A 24,459-nucleotide genomic window follows, 5' to 3' on the forward strand; every position below is an offset into this window, starting at 1 on the left:
TTTTAAGATGTTAATATGAAGTCAAATGGCCAAGAAGGAAGAGAAGCAAAAACTCTGATAACATTCAAACTGAATAACCCTTCAATCGTTTTGACCTCACTTGGGCCTTTTCACAAGGTACTCTTGACTCCTGGGGATTACTGGACCCACATTACTTGTAGCTGATTTCTCCAGTTCCCTTGGGCTCTCCTACCTACCATGGGGGATCCTCAAGTCTAGACAAACAGACTTTAAAGTTATGTTCACATCCCTATGCATTCTAACTGCTGTGCTACTCATGTACACGGCCGCTGCAGAGATTCCTAGAATAGTCTGGTATGCTAAATGTCATGATTCCCAGCTCTTAGAAACCCAGTGTATATGATTCTAGCTTCAAGGAAGACTTCAAAAATGCAGTCACTCTGGCTTACATTTTCTCTGGAAACTCAGAGAACAGAGAACCAAAGAAAGCATTTTAAGGTACATGATCTTTTTCTGTCCTCAGCGTCTCTGTTTGTGACTGCTGAGAAGACACCATCCTACAGGCCACCGTGTCAGGGTACAAGAATAGCAAGAAGTGGGGCTGAGAAACATACATGTACCTTGCAAATGCTGCTGACCGCCTGATCTTTGACATCTGTATCTAATGCTCTTCAACTTTTCAAGCACAATTCACAAATAAGGAGGCTGAGGGGCACCACGAGAGAATTACTGGAAAGACAAGCACACAGGTGACTTTTAATATTAAAATACTTTATTAAAAGATATATTAAAATCACTGCGTAGGATGCACTTCATTAGTGTCTGCTTTTAAAAGCTTTCAACAACAGGTCTGCTGCTAGTCCTGGGGACAGGGCCCCACTGAGAACCCTCTTTTCCAGAAGAGGAATCTGTTCCTGGACTGCAGGGTGGGTCCTGAAATGCTCTATCATGCTCTCCTGAATGAGGTTCCACATCCAGACCTTCTGCTGTTTCTGTCGCTTGGCGGCCAGCTCCCCACTGACGAGCATCACCTCCTGGAATTCTCTCATTTTATCCCACATTTCAGTGATCCCCTCTCCACTTCGGGCAGAAATACGAATTACCTGTTGAAAAGGGAAGAACCAGAATCATTGTACACACAATGATAGAAAACCCTTTTGTGGGGACGCTGGCATTTGCCAATTAATATTTACAGTCTATGGAAAGAGGTAAGTGACAAAAATGAGATCTTTTATCACTGTGTCAAAGTAAATACGCTGAGAAATATACTAAGATAACTTAGTAAGATTACTAAGTGCAAAGCAGAAATCAGACACGGATGCTAGGTCAAGATTTTAGCTCAGAGGTTTATTTTGACCAAGGATTGCTTGCATGGTCTTTAAAGGTCACAGAGGTGAAATGAGGGAGGGTCACTGGGATGAGACGGGCAATGCTATGTAGGTCTCCCTGAGGCCTGGGTGCCATACTGTGAAGCCGAGTTGAGAACACAGCACTGTTCCGTCAAATTGCCTGATTCAGCAGGTGCTATGAACTGAGCATTAGTGCCCACACAGACAAGGTGGCTCCAGACACAGCAAAAAAGACAACATGCTGGGAGCCAATGGCAAGAGACGTCACCATCGTTCTCACTATAGTGATGACAGCTTATTCTTGAATAACATGATGTCCTTCTACAGATAGTGTCCCCATCAACATCACTGCATCACTTCCTACTGGATTTTTTTTTTCCTTATTAAAAACATCACCCAACAAACATAATGGGAAGGAAAGTTACCATTATCAAAAGACTTCTCTTACTCAAACTCTAATATAGATAATCAAGTCGTTAATTGTGCCATAATCTTAAGGGTGGATCTTTTCAGAATGGATATGCCATCACTTCCAAACAGCTCGAGCCCAGCGTTAAGCAATCTATCACCTCACATCCAGTTTTTGACATCTGGTGGTTGACGGACTGTACTTAAAATCACAACTACGGGCTCTGGCTTTGTCACACTTTTTGAAACTGTGCTCTCACAGTCAAGCAAAGACTGATTATCTGTCTGGCCTGGGACTGGCATCCTCTCTTCTGATGTGCACGGTCTACTCGGGGAGGAAAACGCAGAATGGAATGCAAGCTAACCTTCGGTCTCCAGACTCCTGAACGCCTGCGCAGTAATTTCAACGCGCTCACATACTCTGCTTGTATCCTTCGAGCTGGTACGATCAAGTCTCCGTCGGATTTGGTGATAGCCACCAGATCTGCCATCTCCACTATTCCTCTTTTGATGCCCTCGTGAGAAAAAGAGAGGAAAGTGACTTATCCCAAATATTTAATGCTAGAGAACAATGGGACACCAGTTCACGCTAGGGTTTTGAAAGTCAAATACTATAACTTTTTCTCTGCACCTTCTACTAGGAATCACAATTATTTGATGGAATTTACTCAAAAGCATCGAGTCTCAGGATTATGAAAGTCATTTGTAATATCTCTTTCAAACTTGGAGACCAACATGCTGGAATACATTCAGAATTAGAGTAAATGTATCATTCAGACACAATGTGACTGAGTGACAGGAGACAGTTCACACGGTCTCATGATGGATTCCACCTCTCCCAGAGCTCACCCTGCAGAAAGCAAAATCATCATCATTCAGGTGCTTCTAAAGAAGAAAACACCCTGTCACTAACATATGCATTTCCAGAAACAAAGTCTTTGAAGTTTCCCTTAAATAGATGCAGCATTTTTTTTTTTCTTTTTGCATCTGAGGAAAAAATAACCTGATGGCTAAAAATGTCTCAATCTCTCGATTTAAATTACATTGCATGAAAACACTAGAAAAATCCTAAGGCCAAACCTTATGTGGAAAATGAATATTATGCTAAGATTAAAATTCCTTTTCAAGCATTTTAAAAACATAACTTTCAATGATTAAATTCTACTAATGTTTCTAAACTACAGCAACCAGAGTCTGATGTCACTAGTTTTTCAGAATTTTTCAACTGAAAGTGAGGTGTTGTATAATAAAGAACTTAGTGGAGGACGGAGGAGCCTGGTGGGCTACAGTCCACGGGGTCATACAGAGCAGGGCGTGACTCAGCAACTGAACAACAGCAGCAGCAGCAACTGGACTTTGTCCGAGGTTCCTGGGAGGTAACTTCTAGAGCCTTGTCTCCTGAGTGATAGGAGCGATTCCATTTTTCACAGTGAGTGCCCAGGACGGTATCTGAGTTTAGTCAAAGAGATCACTCAGAATGGGGGCTGACCACACCAGAAAGTCACCCACATGATTAGGAGGCAGGGGCTTTGAGCCGCGTGACAGCAGTCTGATGGCCCCTGGGGGGTGGGGGTTGCAGACTGAGTTTCATCATGTGGATGGCAATTTGATCAATCACGCCTCCATAATAAAACCCCACAAAAATGACAGGCACTGAAGCTCAGGAGAACTGCCTGGCTGGTGATACACGTGAGTGTGCCAAGAGGCAACCGTGTCCTGAGGACACAGAACCTTCGAGGTTCTGACCCCTCCAGACCTGTCTCTCTGTGTCTCTTCATTTGGCTGCTCTTGATTTGTCTCCTTTATAGTGAAACTAACTGGTGACACAGTGCTTTCCTGAGGTCTGGGAATCCTTCCAGTGAACTACTGAACCCGAGGGGCAGTGCAAACCCCCACTCTGCGGCCAGTCAGAGGCATGGGGGCCTGGGAACCCCAGGCTGGCTGCTGGAGTCTGGAGTGAAGCCAGTCTTGTGAAGGGTGGGGCCCCCACTCCGTGAAGGCTGTGCTAACTCAGGGAGTCAACTCCAGACACGCACTGCAGGCCAGAGGAAGAACTCTATTCTATAATACACAAACTATATTAGTGGGATCCCAGTTTAAAAGCAAAGGAATCTCTTATGCGCAGTATTTCAACCGACTATAGCATAAACAACCATGGAACATGGCCTCTCGGCTGGAGCGACTCTTAAACTGGCACACTTGCATGTTTCAGGGAGGAAAGTCTAAGCTGTCTGATTAGCTCAAGGTCATAAGTTCTACAACTGTAAGTCAGGAAAAAACATATGGAGACTTTGCCTGCCTCAGTTATTTTAGTCAATGTGAATGATATTTCTTCCCCTACACTAATATCAACTTAATTGACAAAAAACCACAACATTGGGAACTTGTACTTTCAGAGATGCATACTTTGTGTTTGGGGGAGGGGTGGTGAAAAAGTCAAAATAATTACCTGTAATTCATCTCCTCCTGCTGGTGGCAGTAGTAAAATGAACATGTCAACCATGTCTGCGACAGCAAACTCCGACTGTCCCACACCTGCAATTTTAAGTCACAACTGTCTACTAAAACATCCACAAAAATCTGACTTTCTCAACTACCTTAACCATCACTTCCATTGCAGTTCAGCAATCACTCAGCATCACAGACTCAACCTGATCCCACTTTAAACACCCACCTCTGAACAATGTGTTAAACGCCGCCACTGCCTCACCTGATGAGCGAAGCTGTTCTCCGCCCCACCTCGCCCCGCCCCCGTTGCCACCGGCTCAGGGAACGTGGAGACCTGTGCTTTCTCCTCGCTCACAATGCTTTCTCGGCTTCCCTTCTGTGGGTGAACAGCCGGAGCACTTGATTCTTAGACCAGGCCTGTCAACACGGCAGCTTTCTTGCCTTCTCATCCTTCTACTAGCCCTGCAAACCCCACCATGGATCAGTCCTACTGTCTGAGTCTCTCCCAGAGAAATCCCTCAACGGTGTGGACAGGCGCCTCCAGAGGGTCATGGGCTCCAACACCAGCTACTTCCTCCTTGCGGTTGAGGAAAAGCAATGCCCCTCAATGCCCTCATGCAGCTTCCTTCCTGTTTCCCAAACTGCAGTGCCCCCCAACTGGGCTACGTGCAATCACTGCTCTGAGTCTCAGTGGAAGGCCCTTTAGCTCCTCTGTTGCTTAACTCTAATTCTCCCTTTAAAACTGAGTTCATCTGTCACCTCGTCCCCAAAGTCTTCCCCGATCCCCTAAATCTAAGTGAGGTTGTGTCACAAACACTGATCACACAGTAATACAACAGACTGCCTCTCCATAGGAATGCGAGGTTCTCAGTGTTTCCTTTTCAGTATATTCACTGGGTACAACTATGTCCTAGGGATATAAAGATAAAATAAAGCATGATCTGCCCAAGGACATTAGTTTTCTTAATGAAAACATACTGTAGACATATGACTGCTTTAAGAAAATGGGGTGTTACGTTTTTTGTTTGGTTGGTTGGGGTTTTTTTGGCCATGCCACAAGGCTTCTGGGATTTTAGTTCCCTGACCAGCGACTCAAACAGGGCCATGGATGTGAAGGCGCTGAGTCCTAACCACTGGACCACCATGGAATTCCCAAACTGGGTGTAAAGTAGCGTTTCCACAGGTCATCCTAATGCTGACAGTTCTCCTCTGGCACAGAATACCACCTCGTGTCATCACTACCCAGACATAAGGCTTATCCTTTGCCAGACTGGATGAATCTCAAGCAGGAATCAAGATTGCCGGGAGAAATATCAACAACTTCAGATATGCAGATGATACCATTCTAGTGGCAGAAAGTGAAGACGAACTAAAGAGCCTCTTAATGAGGGTGAAAACAGAAAGTGAAAAACTTGGCTTGAAACTCAACAATCAAAAAACTAAGACCATGGAATCCGGTCCCATCACTTCAGGTAAATAGGGGGGAAAGTGGAAGCACTGACAGATTTTCTTTTCTCGGGCTCCAAAATCACTGCGGATGGTGACTGCAGCCATGAAATTAAAAGACACTTGCTCCTTGAAAGGAAAGCTGTGACAAACCTAGACAAGTGTATTAAAAAGCAGAGACATCACTTTGCCGACAAAGGTCCGCATAGTCAAAGCTATGGTTTTTTCAGTAGTCCTGTATGGATGCTGGGAGTTGGACCATACAGAAGACTGAGTGCCAAAGAACTGATGCTTTTGAATTGTGGTGCTGGAGAAGCCTCTTGAAGAGTCCCTTGGACTGCAAGGAGATCAAACCAATCAATCCTAAAGGACATCAACCCTGAATATTCATCGGAAGGACTGATGCTAAAGCTGAATCTCTAATACTTGAGCCACCTGATGCGAAGAGCCGACTCACTGGAAAAGACCCTGATGCTGGGAAAGACTGAAGGTGGCAGAGGATGAGACGGTTAGATAGCACCACCGACTCAACGGACGTGAGTTTGAGCAAAGTATGGGAGACAGTGGAAGACAGAGGAGTCTGGCATGCTACAGTCCATAGGGTTGCGAAGAGTTGGACACAACTTGGTGACTGAACAATCACAACAAAGGATTATAGTCTACACACTCATCTCCGACAGAGCCTGAGATAGCTTATATTATCTCTTTAGTAAGTATCTGCTGAATGAACAAAATGAAATTAGTCGTCACTCATCTCTACAGAACGTCCATTATAGTAGTACTTTATTGTTATGAAGTAAGAAACATACTCACCCACAGTTTCAACAAGAATGATGTCATATCCGCCTCCTTCGCACAGAAGAATAGCTTCATTTGTGGTTCTCGTCACACCTCCTAAAGTGCCTCTAGTAGGAGATGGCCTGATGTATGCATTCATATCTCTAGATAACTCAGTCATTCGGGTCTTATCACCTAAGAGTGATCCTGAAACACACAGTTACATTTTATAATCATAAATCACCTATAAGGGCCAATGATCAATCAGCCAATTCTTAGGGGAAATGCTTTCGGACATTTCTCCCAAAACCTCAAACTATATCTCATACTACTAAACTTTTTTCCAACACAGTGTATTGTAATGATACCAGATTAATCTGTTTAACGTTTCCAGCCCCTCAAATGGCTCACTGACTGGCGGTTCAAATCTAGATTCTTCAGCCCTGCATTGGAGGCCCTGAGATTGCCGCCTAATTGTTTATCCAATTCAGCTTCTACTAATCCCCAAAGCAATTTTCCAGTTCAGCTGGGGTGGTTTTTTCACTGTTGTGCTTATGTTTATCAGTATCTAGAAATGCATGTACTTGTCACACCTGGGGGGCTGGGTGTTCGTGGCATCTGGCAGGTAGAAACCAAGGATACCGCCAAACATCCTCCAGTGTGCAGGACAATTGCCCACAACACAGAGGGCCATTTAAAGAGGAACTCTGCTTTAACCTGTGTTCGTTGTCTGTAGGATCATGTCTTACAGATTCCGTACACCTCATGCTTGTTCACGGTAAGCAATTAATGCAGTACGTATGGAATAGAACCGGTGCTGTTTCAGGGCTTACTGCAGTTATTTTGGCAAACATCGGTACCTGCAAATTCTAGAAGACTGAAAGCTCTAGAACAAGTGAGATTTCCTTGTATCTTCTTTTTGTTAGTCACATAGTAATATTTCCCGAGTTAGATGCCTGGGTCAGGAAGATCTCCTGGCGAAGGTAATGGCAACCGACTCTAGTACCCTTGCCTGGAGAATTCCATGGACAGAGGAGCCTGGTGGGCTACTGTCCATGGGGTCACAAAAAGTCGGACACAACTAAGCACATAATAACATTTGAAGAGGGTGCTGTGCTAACCTGAATTTTAATTTCAGCTTAAGAGCTGACTTTTCCAAGGCAGATGCTAAATACTGAGGAGTTCCTTAAAGAGATGATCTTTTCCCTGATGAGTCCAATTTCAAATTCTCTTAGGTTCTAATTCTAGAGCATATACCTATGACAGAGCTCAACTATATTTACTGTACATAAAGTGTTGTTCTAAAGTAATTTTCTGGGGGAAATCATCTCCGTTTAAGTCAACAATCTGCCAAAGCTACACTTTAAATTATTATCCGATAGATTCCCTACATGCCAAACTAAACATTTATGAAATTACTGTCCCATATAGCTGTCTGTCGGTAAATCCAAAACTGCTGACTGTAGGCCCTTAGGGAGGTCTCCAAACTTCCACTGCAGGGGGCCTGTGAATCCAAAACACAATAAGGATTGACAACAGAATGCTATTTTCAAATGTTTATGTACTGTTGCAATCATAAGGTAAGACTGGAGTGTCCTGTTTATCCTTATGTAGTTTTTTCTTTCAAAGTATGTATTTTCACCTGAAAAGGGGATCATTTTTGGTTTGAGAAAAGTCAAGAACCACATAGCTATGCAGCTTTCATTAGACTTTTTTTAAAAAAGACATTTATTTAAAAATTTTTATTTATTTACTTTTTTGGCCACACTACGCAGCATCTGAGATCTCGGATCCCCAACCAGGGATTGAACCCGTGTCCCTGGAAATGAAAGAGCAGAGTCTTCACCACTGGACCACCAGGGAAGTCCCAATCAGATTATCTTATGTCACCATTTCTGCTACTTTCATCTCAAGCTGATGTTTTCTTTTGCTATTCCAAGTATGCTAGAGTATTTATGAAGGTGAGGATAAAGTCTTAGAGCCTATATGGAAATAAAGGCCACTGTAAATAAATTCTTTACACCTTAGTACTTTACACCTGCTGGTACTTACCTTTAACAAAGTTCTAAGACTATAAAAAAAGATAATGCACTGAATGGATTTAATCTTGAACTTTGCAAGTATAAATTTTATTTTATGGTTAACCTTTTCATTACAGTGAATCAAAAACTGTGACTGTTATCAGCTAAATTTCTCAATGGGTGGTAAGAGGAATTGCTATCCACCTCTCTGCTGATCTAAAGCCCCTAGAATATGATGATGATATCTTTATTTTTTTAGCATTAAACCCACAGGTTATGAAACCACCCTTCCACAAAGCACGCTGAATTTCCCCCTTCACAACACGCAGTACCCTGTAATGGCCCATGTGCGCCCATTTTCCTCACAAGATATAAAGTTCCACAAGGCCAGGAGGACTGTGTCTTACTCACCATTAAACAACACAGCACCCTCTCTGCACAGGGTCTCGCTGTATGTGCTAACATACTTGTTAAATGAGTAACTGCCACGTGAGATGCTTAAATCATAAAGAGGAGGGAAGAAAAAGCTTTCCTGAGTGTTTATATAGCATGCTTTATGTTTCCCTTAAATGATCCTTTGGGGAACTAAGTTTATCCACTTCATCTCTGATGAGCTGCAAATTAAGCTTTGAGTGACTGCGTGACCTCAAATCAGTGAGTAACTGCAGAGCACCATGTGCAACGCACTGGGCTAAGTGCCGTGGAGAACCGCAGTATATCACACGGTCCTCCTAAGCGCTTTCTGCTTAACTGAACAAGAGGTAGAAACAGGTGACAGGTTAGATAGAACATGACGATTTTTTTCTTTAAGCTTAAGAGAAGTTACAACAATATGAGGAAACTAGCGAGTGAGACGTCATTTTCTGTACTTCGTAGGGGTTGATGCAGGCAGGAAAGCTAACAGGAGGGAAAACGGGCTGAGCCCCAGGTGTGACAGACAAAGCACTGACATTTGCTTTTGATTATCTGCAACTTCTGGCACTTGTTCTCCTAGTTCTCTAAGTACCCAGCTCACTCCTGGGTGACCTGGAAGCTAACCTCCTCTGGAGAACCCAATGACCCACAGCATCTCCCTCAGTCTCCACTTTGCCCCCTGAACTCTCTACCTTCACTGAGACCAAACTCAAATCTGGTTCAATTTGCCCCTAAACTGTAACAGAGAGCTGGCCCCAGGAGCCCCTGCTCTGCAATTTACAAAGAAGCCAGTGATACTCACCACCACTAGCACAAGGGTCCACGCCCCTGCTCTGCAGTTTATAAAGAACCTGTGACACTCACCACCACTAGTACAGGAAGAAGGGTCCACAGCCAGCACAGATAATTTGTGTCCTCTCTCAGTGAGCATTTTTCCAAAATATTCTATAAAGGTTGATTTTCCAGCACCAGGAGGCCCAGACAATCCTATGGTGGAGTTTGTAATTTAATGAAATAAATGAAATCAGCACAATTTAAGTTTTATTAGACTAAAATATAGGCTACCTTCTATTTCTCCTAGTTTATTAAAACCACCATTAACTCAGTTTAACATTTCCTAAAGCAGTAAATGAAAATCTACCTATTTATCTACTCCCTCAGTAATAGGGATACACAGAGGAAATGATTCTGAGTTCCATATGTTCACCAGATTCACTTGTAAAAATTACTAAATGTGATTTTTTTTACTATGTTGATCTTTGGGGGCCGATTTAATTTCCTATGTCGTTACTGTGCTCAATTTCTACAATATCTGCCCACCTCTCACCACGATCAGGAATTATTCCACCCACCCCAACACCATGTTCCCATTTGAAAAACAAATCTTTACACCAGAAATTCCCAGTAACTGAGAAACTAACTTCCTATTTATGAAAGATAATTTTTCATCTCACCCATAACTCAAATAATATAAACTGAATCCTGGGGAAAAAATTATATTAAGACAGGAATTCCCCTATTTGGAGGGTCCACAGAGCACAGAAGGTGAAAACACAGACCCTGCAGTCAGTTGGCCACTGTTTCTAGCCCTGCCTCTTATGAGACGTGTAATCTTGGGCAAGTCACTTAATCATTGTGTACGCTGAGTATACTCTGCCATAAAATGGATGTAAGAGCACCTTCAGGTTACTGTGAGGATTAGATGAGTTAATTTTGCAATATGTTTAGAACAGCACATGGTGTCAAGAGAGATATATAACTATGTTCAATAAAAACTACAAAACATAAGGACTTAATTGTAACTACACTCAAAAGTATGTATGGCATATGGTATGCTTGGCTCCATACCATAATTTTCAGGGCAGGTCTCTGTCTTAATGGGTGCTGAATAAACATTTGTTGCTTTAATTTATGCTGGTGATAAAACAACTGCAACAAAGACCCAGGTTTATCTAGCCTCATAAGATCAAGATGGAAGAACCAGAAGAGTGCTGTAAATCTCCATGAAATTAAAGATGTTTGTTCCTTGGAAGAAAAGCTATAACAAGCTTAGACAGCGTATTAAAAAGCAGAGACATTACTTTGCCAACAAAGGTCCTGATAGAAGAATTGATGCTTTCAAACTGTGGTGCTGGAGAAGACTCTTGAGAGGTCCCTCGGACAGCAAGGAGATCAAACCAGTCAATCCTAAGGGAAATCAACCCTGAATACTCACTGGAAGGACTAATGCTGAAGTTCCAATACTCTGGCCACCTGATGCAAAGAGCCAGCTCATCAGAAAAGACCCTGATACTGGGAAAGATTTAGAGCAGGAGGAGAAAGGGCTGACAGAGGATAAGATGGTTGGATGGCATCACCGATCCAATGGACATGAGTTTGAGCAGACTCCAGGGAGATAGTGAAGGACGGGGAAGCCTGGCGTCCATGGGGTTGCAAAGAGTCAGACACGACTCAACAACAGTTATGTGTATGGGTGAGTTGCTCGTTCACTCTCGGTATTTCTGGACATTTTCTCTTCAAAGATTCTCTACAGCCAATAAGTAAACACTTAATCATAACTGGAACTTCTCTATGGGAGTTTGCTATTTTATCTGTCTACAATACATAATGATTATTAACGTCCAGTGTAATACCTTCAAAAAGAGACACCTCTCAGTGAGGGCAGAAGAATAAGATGTAGGAAAAACGTGGACTAGTACAATAGCAGCTGGTGAGCTCTTTTTGAAATTATCTTTAAAGTATTCAGGCCCCATTACTCCCAAAATCTAGGAGGTTTTAGGCTCTGTACTGCAAATAAACTGAGATATGAGTATAATGTAACGCCAATCCATTTTTAAGTGCATTTACTCACTCCTCAAAAACGTTCTGCACTTTGTCCACCACTTCGAGTTGTTTTAAATGGGAGGGTTGGTTGGAATCACTGTTTGCCATCATGAAAAGCACGCTTCCTACCCAAAACCGATCTGCTTAATTCCTTCTGGTCAAACACATCTACGTTGTTCTAGAATCCACAATTTTGAAAATATAACAAGCTTATTTGCAATTACAGAAACAGGTCAACTGTTCACGAAGTCAAGTGAACACTTTAGACAGTATATGAACATGGAGTCTCCTTTAAAATACATTTGGGTATTGAGATGACTGTGCTAAGAGCCAAGTCATTTCCAGAACTCTAATAAAAAAAGTATCTGCCAGAAGTGAAACTGGCCTAGAGAAAGACTAATGAAACACCTAAGCAGCAGAATTTTGAAATGTGATAAGGACAATTATGGTTGATATAACCACAACCACAAGGAATTCACTTTAGACTATTAAGCAGAAATCCTGCTGAGAGAAGGGAGGAAACCAGTGGACACTTCTTCCTACACCTGCTTCTACTCTGGAAGCCACAGCAAAGAAAGTGTTAGTTGTTCATCGTGTCCAACTCTTTGAGACCCCATGGACCATAGCCCGCCAGGCTCCTCTGTCCATGGATTTCTCCAGGCAAGAATACTGGAGTGGGTTCCCATTCCCTTCCCCAGGGAATCTTCCCAACCCAGGCATCGAATGTGGGTCTCCCGTATTGGAGGCAGACGTTTTACCATCTGAGCCACTAGGGAAGTCCACAGCAAGGTCTCTGCTAAAATAGAAATCTCATATTATTCTCTTAAAATACAGAGCCTTGGTTCAAATGGTCATGGCATTTCCCCTCCACACCAACAAAACAAGACTAATGTTTGCAAAGAAAAGGCCTCTAAAATTCATTCCAAACTTACACAAGAAAAAAAAATCCCCTTTAAATCATAAGCTATTTAGACTAATTTTAAAAGGAGAGAGAGAATTTTGAAAAATATGTACTGAAAAAAAAAAAAAAGACTGACCCACTCGAAATGCTAGTGGTTTTCCTTTATTTAACTGTTCTTGTTCTCTGTGGTGGGCTAATATTTTCTGAAGAAGCACCTGGGCCAACTCCTTTTTCCTGCTGTGTGTTGATTCTACCAGAGTTATGGCCTCCGCTAAACAGGCCCTTTGGCCTTGGATTAAGCCAGCATAGAGCTTATCCACAAGTCTCTGCTCTTTATCAGAAAGTCCTTTTGAGTGTTCCTCTAAGGTTGTCTGCAGACATAATTTTCTTGGTAAACCATTCGATGGCAGCATCCATTCTGCACAACGGAATCCAGGAGAACTGAGCAGCTGAGCACACGGGATTCCAGACCTGAGGTGAGGACTTAGGTGAAAGATGAAGCGGTAACGTCGGAAAGGTGCCCTCCAAAGGCCTTTTAGGAAGTGCTGGCGAGGACGCTGGAGCAGCATGGGAATATACATTGTGCTTGCAGTTGAAGAAAATGCTGGACGGTTTTTGGTTCAATGTGATTTGTGACTCCCTAAGAGAGGGAAAAAAAACATATTTCGCCAGTTCAACATCCAACTAAAATATTAAAGTGGTGAAGCGGCAAGCTTAGTGTCCTCCCTAGAATCCAAAACACACAGAAACAGGGATTTTAATAGTACAGAGGCATAAAGTTTCTTCCCAAACTTAAGAGCGAAGACTCCCACCTTGTCCAGAGTTAATATTCAGAGTAACCCAAACCACGAAACTGTTGCTCTGCTGTGAAGTGCACAGCACATTAAAATTTTCTTTTAAACAAAAACCAAACCGGCCCCCTCCCCCGCAAAAACACAACCCATTAGGATAGAAACTTTATATAATGGTTATTTTCTTCTGTCTACAAACCTTTTATTTATCATAACAATTTCCTCAGATTGAATATACCCTACTTTGAAACTCATTCAATAGGTTAAAAAAAAATCCCTTTTTTATTCATCTCCACAAAAGGAAAGTGCCTAGTAATACAGGCGTTGAGGCATAAGTTTAGATCCATATACGTATTCAATGGGCTTCCCTGGTAGCTCAGCTGGTAAAGAACCCACCTGCACTGCAGGAGACCCTGGTTTGATTCTTGGGTTGGGAAGATCCCCTGGAGAAGGGACAGGCTACCCACTCCAGTATTGAGGCTTCCCTGGAGGCTGAGACGATAAAGGATCCACCTACAACGCAGGAGATGTGGATTCAATCACTGGGTTGGGAAGATCCTCTGGAGGAGGGCATGGCAGCCCACTCCAGTGCTCGTGCCTGGAGAATCCCATGGACAGAGAAGCCTGATGGGCTACAGTCCATGGGGTCGCAAAGAGTGGGACACGACTGAGTGACGGAGCACAGCGCGTATTCAACAGACTCACCTGGAACACAGACGCCAAGAAGGGCCTAACATTCCACACAAACCACCACAAGCCTTTGTGGGAAACAAACTGCGGGCTCTCTGGAACCTGATCCAGTGTATCTCAAAGTATGGAAAGAACCACTTGGGTACTTATTAAAACCACATACCCCAGCCCCAAGAATTAGAACCTCTGTGGGTAAGAACACTAAAGTTGGAACAACGATGGAACTGGACAAGGGTGTTTTACTTAGATTTACTGATATTCTGCTTCAGACCGTATTAGACAATGAAGGCTGACAGGGTCCACCGAGAGTCAGGAGAATGCAGAGGTTATGGGCCGTGGCCACTCGGCATCTCTGGTCTTAAGCAGTAACGACCTCGGGCAAGTTACTTAACCACTCTGTGCCTCAGCTTCCTCCTGAGTTAAGAGAACAGATCAAGGACTAGGAAAGCTGTGAGAACAAAATGAGTTGAATTCATATAAACAGCTGGGGACAGTGCCTAGCACAGAGTAAGAGCTTAATAAACTTTATTAGCTTAATAAACTTCATTAGCTTTTATTATTGAGATCCCAATTTATAAAACTTTAGTAAAAATTATGTCATGCAAATGACATATAATACTTAAGTCTGCATTGATGATTATTTGAAATTTTTGGTTTTCAAGTACCATGTAGCACAATGAAATAAATTACTTTATCACTCTAAAATACCTCTCTAAATTAGATTCCAAGGCTAGCAGAAAATTAATTTTAACTAAATAACAGTTTTATTAGGAGAAAAAAAGAAACATTTTAAGATTTTTTTTATTGTTAGAACTATAACTGCTCATCATTTTTCTATTAGTCCTATTCTAAAAGTATAAATTTAAAATGTGTAAAAATGTATCCAAAAGACAATTTCAAAACATCCACTACTACCCTTCACAGAAATACACAAAGAGACATTTAAAACAAAAAAAAGTTAAGAGGGGTTCTATTTTGGAAGCTCTCTCCGAGACCGTGTTAAACACACTTCTTATCCACACCACTGTCACTACCACCAAACTGGACATGCACAGGCAAGGTGATTTTCTGAGCAGTACTACCGTCCATGTCCCATGCCAGGTTACAAGAATAACAGTGATGATAATGTTTTTGATGGTGGTGACAATGTGATCTCCTTTAGGATGGACTGGCTGGATCTCCTTGCAGTACAAGGGACTCTCAAGAGTCTTCAACACTACAGTTCAAAAGCATCAATTCTTCGGCGCTCAGCTTTCTTTATAGTCCAACTCACATCCATACATGACCACAGGAAAAACCATAGCCTTGACTAGACGGACCTTGGTAGGAGAAGTAATGTCTCTGCTTTTTAATATGCTGTCTAGGTTGGTCATAACTTTCCTTCCAAGGAGTAAGCACATATATATTGTGTTGGCCAAAAAGTTTGTTTGGGTTTTTCAAGCTGTTACGGGAAGACATGAATGACCTTCTTGGCCAACCCATTATATGGAACTAGTGATTGAAAATGAGACAGGATCACGATAGAAATTGAGACCCAGGAAGCAGATTTTGTCTTGTTGGTGGAGGAGAAACTACAGAAGAGATCTTTGGGGAGCTAACTGACCTAATCAACTTTGGTTTTTAGGAGATAACACTAGGAACAGTGGACAGAAGTCAACAGTGATCAGACCCTGGTAGTATACAGCCCACCTAGCAAAGACCCGAAAGAGAGGATGGGGACCTGGACTGAGGCAAGGGATTAAGGGATGGAAAAGAGAAGCCAGATTCAAGACCCTCTTTGCATGTTAGTGCTGCACTCAATATGCCAGCAAATTTGGAAAACTCAGCAGTGGCTACAGAACTGGAAAAGGTCAGCCTTCATTGCAATCCCAAAGAAAGGCAATGCCAAAGAATGCTCAAACTACCGCACAATTGCACTCATCTCATACACTAGTAAAGTAATGGTTAATATTCTCCATGCCAGGCTTCAGCAATACGTGAACCGTGAACTTCCAGATGTTCAAGCTGGTGTTAGAAAAGGCAGAGGAACCAGAGATCAAATTGCCAACATCTGCTGGATCATGGAGAAAGCAAGAGAGTTCCAGAAAACCATCTATTTCTGCTTCATTGACTATGCCAAAGCCTTTGACTGTGTGGATCACAATAAACTGTGGAAAATTCTTAGAGATGGGAATACCAGACCACCTGACCTGCCTCTTGAGAACTCTGTATGCAGGTCAGGAAGCAACAGTCAGAACTGGACATGGAACAACTGACTGGTTCCAAATAGGAAAAGGAGTAAGTCAAGGCTGTATATTGTCACCCTGCTTATTTAACTTATATGCAGAGTACATCATGAGGAACACTGGGCTGGAAGAAGCACAAGCTGGAATCAAGACTGCTGGGAAAAATATCAATAACCTCAGATATGCAGATGACACCACCCTCATGGCAGAAAGCAAAGACTAACTAAAGAGCCTCTTGATGAAAGTGAAAGAGGAAATTGAAAAAGTTCACTTAAAACTCAACATTCAGAAAACTAAGATCACGGCATCTGGTTCCATCACTTCATGGCAAAAAGATGGGGAAACGATGGGAACAGTGACAGACTTTATTTTGGGGGGGCTCCAAAATCACTGCAGATGGTGACTGCAGCCATGAAATTAAAAGATGTTTGCTCCTTGGAAGAAAAGTTATGACCAATCTAGACAGCTTATTAAAAAGCAAAGACACTACTTTGCCAACAAAGGTCCATCTAGTGAATGCCATGGTTTTTCCAGTAGTCATGAATGGATGTGAGAGTTGGACTATAAAGAAAGCTGATCGCCGAAGAATTGATGCTTTTGAACTGTGGTGCTGAAGAAGACTCTTGAGAGTCCCTTGGACTGCAAGGAGATCCAACCAGTCCATCCAAAAGGAGATTAGTCCTGGGTGTTCATTGGAAGGACTGGTGCTGAAGCTGAAGCTCCAGTTCTTGGCCACCTGATACCAAGAGTCGACTCACTATGACCCTGATGCTGGGAAAGACTGAAGGCAGGAGGAGAAGGGGGCAACAGAGGATGAGATGGTTGGATGGCATCACTGACTCAATGGACATGAGTTTGAGCAAACTCCAGGAGAAGTGAAGGACAGGGAAGCCTGATGTGCTGCAGTTTACGGGGTGGCAAAGAGTCAGACACAACTTGTGACTGAACAACAGTAAGTATCAATAGAATATAGATTTTGCTGTAACCTTCAGAATAGTGATTTCTTACAACAATTTATGTGTAGTTTTTCTCAGAAGATCCATGTCAACTATCTGACAAGCTTATGGCTTATATTGTAGGATTTATCACAATTTTGGGTTGTAAAGTTCCCTGCCCTTTCATGCCAACAGAAATTTGAAAAGGTCTTTAAATGAAAAGAAAGAACCAGGAAGAGGATAACATTTTAGGTCATTCATTCTTTGCCAAAATTAGGAAGCTATCTACGTGTATATAATTCTAGAATTTTATACTTTCAAATCTCTCCCTGAGGGCTGATTTTCTTGGTGCTCCAAACCCTCTGGACCTTCTGAAAGGCATAGCAACAGCAGCTGCTACCTTTTACTGAATGTTGATGATGTGTGAGCTATTGAGCATGCATTCCCTCTGCTAAGCCTCAGAAGAGCAGGCGAGAGTTCATTTCACAGGTGAAGCTTGTAAGGCGAGGCTGGCTGACCAACACCTCACCACTAGTGGCAGAATCTGGGGAAACTAAAGATTTCATTGAGCCAGATCTATAGAGTATCAACTCTAGATTCTTATATAAAAAGAGGAGAGGTGTCATGTCACATGAAGGGAACACCAAATAATCATCTTTGGTTATGGCAAAGGCTGTTTATCTTTGCGTTGTTCCTTTCTCTCTCTCTCTTTTGCTTAGGCCAAAAGGAAAATTTAACTTACATTTTCTGCTCAAACCTTATCAGTAGGAGATCCTAATAATGTATGAGGTGAAACAATAGACCAAGTTTCTAAAATTTTTAATATTTTCTTGTTCTACACAGAACAATTCCACTTGATAACTAAATGCATAATAGACTTAAACTCATTAATTTCACAGAACCAACCGGATTTCAAAGAAGTCCATAAACTTTTTAAAAGCCAATATAGAGGGTTTCCCTTTTTACTGGTCCAGTGGTTAAGAATCTGCCTGCCAATGCAAGGGACATGGGTTCAACGATCTCTAGTCCGAAAGATTCCACATGCCTTGGAACAGATAAAGCCCGTGTGCCATTACTACCAAAGCCTGCAATCCACAGAGCCTGTGCTCTGCAACGAGAAGCCTGTGCGCAATGAAGAGCAGCCCCTGATCACGGCAACTGGAAAAAGCCCGCACGCAGCAATGGAAGATGAAAGTGAAGTGAAAGTGAAGTCGCTGTCGTGTCCAACTCTTTGAGACCCCATAGACTGTAGCCAACCAGGCTCCTCCATCCGTGGGATTCTCCAGGCAAGAGTACTGGAGTGGGTTGTCATTTCCTTCTCCAGGAAATGAAGATGAAGTGCAATCAAAAAATAAGAATACATAAATAAACCACAATAAAGGCTCTTGCTCAGTTTTTAAAAAGCGCCAATATGACTCAGCCTTCTATGAGCACCTTCCTGCCTGTATGTACATGTCACAGACAGAATAGGCTAAGTCTACTAGAATGGCAAAATCATGCAGGCCCAGGTGGCTCAGCGGTAAAGAACCTGCCTGCCAACGCAGGAGACCTGGGTTCAATCCTGGTCCAGAAAGATCCCCTGAAGAGGAAACGGCAACCCACTCCAGCATTCTTGCCTTGGAAATCCCATGGACAGAGAAGCCTGGCAGGCTACAGTCCACGGGGTTGCAGAACAGTCCGACATGACTTAGCAACTAAGCAACAACAGGGAGAAGGACTTCCCACCTGCTCATGTATCTAAGCACCTTTTCCTGTTTTCTTAGGGAAAGAAATCAAAGAACCTGGCCAATAATCAAACTGTTTCAATGAATTTTCACAATTCCTGAGTATGGTTTCATCCTACAATTTTACACTGAGCACCAGGAAAATAAAAAGAAATTTTGTAGCACTTACAACACTCAATAAGATACCTCAAAGCACCACTATTTCTAATAAACCAGAAAGTCTACTTATTAATATATAATGAAAGCACCAAATAGGCAAAAATACTGAAAGAGACTGGGTAAGTACATCCCCTCCTACAAGAGGGTTCACATGGACAGCAGAATTTTAAGGTGCGTGGTTTCACACTTGTTTTCCTCTAAATATCTTTTACATCCATTCCATTCTCTTACCATCATGCCCAGATTTCTCTGCTATAATGGCTTTCAAACTCTGATAGAAGTTCATAGAAAGAAACACACTTACGCCAGTCAACACACAGACATGTACCTGAAACAAGCTTCACAAAACATTTTTTTTTTCACAAAACATTTTTTATCCCTATTACATGTGCTATATGCTAATACTTTTCAAATTTTTCTTAAAATGAAGATTGCAATCTACCGATGGGCACAACCTATTATAGCCATTGCTATGGCCAGTATTTTTTAACAAACTTGCCTTTATGGAAATTTAAAAAATTTGTGCATCAAAAGACCATGTCAATAGAGTAAAAAGCAACCCACAGGGTGGGAGACAATACTTGCAAATCATATACCCGACACGAGATTAATATCCAGAATATATAAAGAACTTCTGAAACTCAACAACAGAAACAACCCAAATCAAAAACGTGCCAAGGGCTTCAACAGGCAGTTCTCCAAGAAGATATACAAATGATCAATAAGCACATGAAAAGATATTTATCATCATCAATCATAAAGACAATGCAATTTAAAACTACAATGAGATACCACCCCACACCCATTAGAATGACTGCTAACTATGGCCATTATTAATTCATCTTCCATACTACCACTTATCCTCATAAAATGTAAAACTGACTATATTACTCCACCTAAAAAACTTTAGAAGTTTCTTGTGTATTATTTGTTAAATTTTTTCTCCCCCTGTGATTTAGCTATTCACTCATTGAGCAACTATTTACTGAGAGTCTACCATATGCTAGGTGCTCTGTTAAGGCCTTAGCAGACATTGGTACGTGGATCCAACATGGCTCCTAACATGAAGTTTACAGTCCAGCCAGGACAGTCATTAAATAAGTTTCATCTTCTTTATGAGTGCTCTTATCCACCTTTCCAAATGAATTCATCCCCCTCCTCCACTCTTATCATATTGCTATAACTATCCTGATCTGCACGAAGGTCCCAGAAAAACTCACAGTCTTTTATACATCGTGGCCATTGTCCTTGATGTCCCTTCTAATTGGAATGCCTTAATCACCTCACAAATTCCTCCTCAGCCTTCAAGATCAACTTAAAAGGGTCTCCTCTAAAAAAATTTCTGTGGCCTCCTTTCTACACTCCTTCAGTCACCATTTCTAACTCTTGAAATCAGCATTACAATGCTGATCACATCATTTTGTGACAATTTTTTAAAAAATGCAGTCTTCCTAGGCTGAGTTATCACTGGATCCACAACATAGTTTATCAGTCACAGAATAAATGAATGAATGTATGCTATAATTTTGTATGTATAACTCCATTATGTTGATTACTCAGTTGATTGATGTTTGAAAACTTACATTTTTCTAGATTTCACTGTATAAACATATTTTTAGGACTTCCTTCTTAAGGTCTGATTTTAATATATGGATGTTTCCCTTCATTAAAAATTTGTTCGCCAGCAGCCAGTCTGACTTGGAATATTTGTCTTGAAATTGATCCAATGAATATTCTTAATTTCAATAACTACTCTGGCAAGAAAAAGCAGAGAGGATTTCCAAAATCAATACATTAGGTCAGTGTCTGCGGCACAACAGTTCATACAGGCAAAGTGGCGTTACACCATGTGTTTCCATTTCTCCATGCTAATTACTTTTAACATGAAGCTAGGCTGTCAGATACCATCCATCTGTTTACCATCTCCCACCACCCCCATGAAGGAGACCCAGGTTCGATCCCCGGGTTGGGAAGATCTCCTGGAGAAAGAAATGGCAACCCACTCCAGTATTCTTGCCTGGAGAATTCCATGGACAGAGGAGCCTGGAGGGCTCAGTCCATGGGGTTGCAAGTTGGACATGACTGAGCAACTAAACCACCACCACCACCCCCATTGGAGGCTTTACTTTCTCCTTTTCAAATAATTTTCAGAAAATCTGGGTAGAACAGAATGGCTTTTTAAATAAGCAACTTTTAACTAGGTCATTGTTATAGAAGAGTCATACAGAACATGCACTGAACTCAGGCAGGGAGTATTCAAAAGTTCTCTGTCCACTTCACCTTTTATCACTCTTCCAGTTAGGACTGATTTCCCAACTCCTACTTAAAGGTTTCAATCTTCAGGGGACGTCTCGATTTTCTAAATTCTATCACCAGCCAATGTTCTGATTCATTTCCATTGCTATTACCCTAGTTCAAATCTGAACTAGTCTTAAGGGGCTCTGAGACTAGCTATAGGACCTGGGCAATCTCTACTACTTTCCATATGAAAATATTAAGACTTACACATCAGAGTCAGACTATGAAATGAAATTGTGTGCATGAGAGAGCCTGGCACCAACAGGTGTTAACCAATTGTAAGGAACCTTCTTTTCTTCTCTCTTTCCTCCCTTCCCCAATCCTCCATCTTGGACGACACAGCAAGACTTATACTGAACCTTGCTGCTGCTGCTGTCATTTCAGTCATGTCCAACTCTGTGACCCCACAGACGGCAGCCCACCAGGCTCCTCTGTCCCTGGGATTCTCCAGGCAAGAACACTGGAGTGGGTTGCCATTTCCTTCTCCAATGCAGAAAGTAAAAAGTGAAAGTGAAGTCGCTCGGTCGTGTCTGACTCTCAGACCCCATGGACTGCAGCCCACCAGGCTCCTCTGTCCATGGGATTTTCCAGGCAAGAGCACTGGAGTGGGGTGCCATTGCCTTTTCCAATCTCCTTACTAATCCACCTCAAATTCCTCCAATAGTTTCCCCCATGCTAGGACAGTATTTCTCAGTGTGGTCCCCAGACCAACAGCAACAACTGAGAATGGATAAGAGGGAAATTTTCAAGCCCCACCCCAGAACTTCTGAAGCAAGAACTCTGGAGGTGGGGGCCATGCCTGCCACTCTCTCACAAACCTGCCAGGTGATTATGATGTAAACTCAAATTTGAGAACCAGTGCCTGAGGATAAAGTCTAGTCTAGTATTGAAGGGTCTCCCAAACCAGTTTTCCTCCATTTACCGTACTTGCCTTCTCAGACGTCTAAGGAGAGTTTACTGTATACGATCTTCCAAACCTGCTATTCACTTTCCCAACTGAGATTTTATTCACTGGTTACACTCTTTTCTTTCTTTCTTTAAATATTTATAAATGCTTCACATTTATTCTGCAGCATGCAGAATCTTTAGTTGTGAGATCTTAGTTGCCCCACCAAGGGATTGAACCCGGGGACCCCTACATTGGGAATGCAGAGTCCTAACCACTAGATCAACGGAGAAGTCGTCACTGGTTACATTCTTCTCCTCCATGACACCTCTCCTTTTCAACCCAGCTTAAATCCCACTGTTTTCTTAAATCCCTTCCTGACAGTTTCTAGGAACTTTTTCCTCTCTTAATTCCAATTATTTCTGAGTACTCAGGTGATAATCTCCAGATGTCACAAATTGGTTGTTCCTGGCCCATAGAGGGTATGTGAGTGCCTAACAGATTGGTTGCCAATAACAATAAAAATCAAGAAATATTACAAAGATAGAGATTTTTGGCCTGTGATGGGGAAAGTCAAACCTGTGCATGAGGGACCCACATTCCCACATGGCAACAATCAGCGGAGGGGCACGTTTCCAGCACTCACCAGCTCTTTGCATGCCAAATATAGGTTTTTAGACATCTTCAAATATCTCAAACCGTAACTTACATTTCTTATGCAACTTTTTATGGGTTTTTTTTTTTTTTTTTTTGGCTCTCCTAATAGAATACAGCCCTTAAAGGAACTGAACTGTCCTGGTTTTCATTACCTTGAACACAAAACGATATGGGTTTTCACTATACAAAATAATATTCTGGACATTATAGACCCCCAAACAAGTAGAAATGTACACAGGCTTTTGGGAAACTCCTGATTTTCTACCAATCTGGAAAAGCTATAGTAGTGTTTGCTTTCCAAAGTATATTAGGGCACAACTCTCAAGGTAATTAAAAATTTTCATGCCATTTTGGCTTAGCTTGTCTTTCATAATAACAATTTGCATTTATCTTTCATAACGATAAACACAAATTATTTGAACACAGTATGTCTGCTGGAAGAGACCTAGCGCACGCCCAGCACAGTATTTCACCGAACCTTGATGCTGTCGGTGACTTCCAGTCTAAGCCCTATTTTTATTTGCTGATTTTTATTCCGTTAGAGACGAGGCTTAACCTCCCTCTTGGGTAGTTGCTACACTGAACTACAGTGCCTTTGTACAGGCCACCGTCTGGTTAACCATTTGCCAGCGGCAAAGTACGAGCCACCTTATGAAAACTGTCTTACTGCGGCAAAACGGTAAATTCACAAGCTTGTCAGTAATAATGAAAAATGTAGCACGCTGTTCACAGAGCATCTCCTTTTTAAGGAGAAAACCAACCAACCTTCCCTGTGAATCCATTTCGCCGACGCTTGCTCGTTCACACGTTCCCGCACCCCCATCATCATTGGACTCAATCGGTCTCCTCTTCCTTTCCCTTCCCCGAATTCTCCAGGGGGCGCCCCAGACGCAGAGCTGAGCCCCCGGCGGCCTGAGCCACGAGCCTGGCCCCCATCCGGACGCTGCGCGCAACCCTCGCCCCGCACTCACCCGCCCGCGGCCGCAGAAGCGCAGCGCCCCCTGCCCCGCCCCTTCCGGCGGGCCCGTCGCCCCGCCCCGCGCCCTCCCGCGCGCAGGCGCAGCGCCCACTGCCGGGTGTCGGGCCCGGGCGGCGACCCGGGGCTGGGCGGTGGCGTGGGGCGTGGCCTGGGTCCCGGCGGGCGTGGCCTGGGCCCCGGCGGGCGTGCCCGCGAGATTCCTGCGTGTGACGGCGGTCCAGAGAGCCTGAAGGCCTGGCGGTGTTCTCGAGGGTGGGGAGGTCCGCGGGGCGATCCGCGGGCGCCGGACATCTGTCTGAGAAGTGCAGCAGAGAAGGGCGGTGGGACGGTCTTTACGGATAGATTTTGCCCTCCTCTAGGTTCACATCGGCTCCAAAGGCGGAGAGTAAAGTGCTTCCTCTCCTGGCCTCGGCGCTTCGCGAAGCCGGGGAGATGGAGCTCGAGCCCGGTCCGGATCCGCGCAGCCAGCGGCGGTCCCAGCCGCAGACCTTCTCCTAACGCTTCCTGGAAGCTTAAAAGTATATGGGTGTACATATGTTCCCCGATATATATATGTGTATTCATATA

General features: G+C 42.9%; 1 protein-coding gene across 5 annotated transcripts; it reads right to left on the reverse strand.

The window, feature by feature from the left end:
* Positions 1-734: 734 nt before the first annotated feature.
* On the reverse strand, positions 735-23,940 carry MMAA (metabolism of cobalamin associated A). 5 transcript variants are annotated; one of them, XM_055405124.2, is made up of 8 exons: positions 23,679-23,821; positions 13,736-13,852; positions 12,685-13,188; positions 9,689-9,811; positions 6,426-6,596; positions 4,168-4,253; positions 2,084-2,233; positions 735-1,064 (listed from the first exon to the last, which is right to left on the reverse strand). In XM_055405124.2, exons 3-8 carry the CDS (start codon positions 13,127-13,129, stop codon positions 777-779), a joined length of 1,263 nt encoding a protein of 420 aa, XP_055261099.1. In that variant the 5' UTR covers positions 13,130-13,188; positions 13,736-13,852; positions 23,679-23,821; the 3' UTR covers positions 735-776. The 5 variants fall into 5 exon arrangements, with proteins under 5 accessions (XP_055261099.1, XP_088684124.1, XP_055261100.1 ...); XM_088827998.1 differs by lacking the exon at positions 13,736-13,852 and adding an exon at positions 20,656-20,826; XM_055405125.2 differs by lacking the exons at positions 13,736-13,852; positions 23,679-23,821 and adding an exon at positions 23,885-23,940.
* Positions 23,941-24,459: the final 519 nt, after the last annotated feature.

The sequence above is a fragment of the Moschus berezovskii genome, chromosome 19, assembly GCF_049115385.1.
Source record: "Moschus berezovskii isolate FMDL1 chromosome 19, NW_MosBer_1.0, whole genome shotgun sequence".
NCBI lineage: Eukaryota > Metazoa > Chordata > Mammalia > Artiodactyla > Moschidae > Moschus > Moschus berezovskii.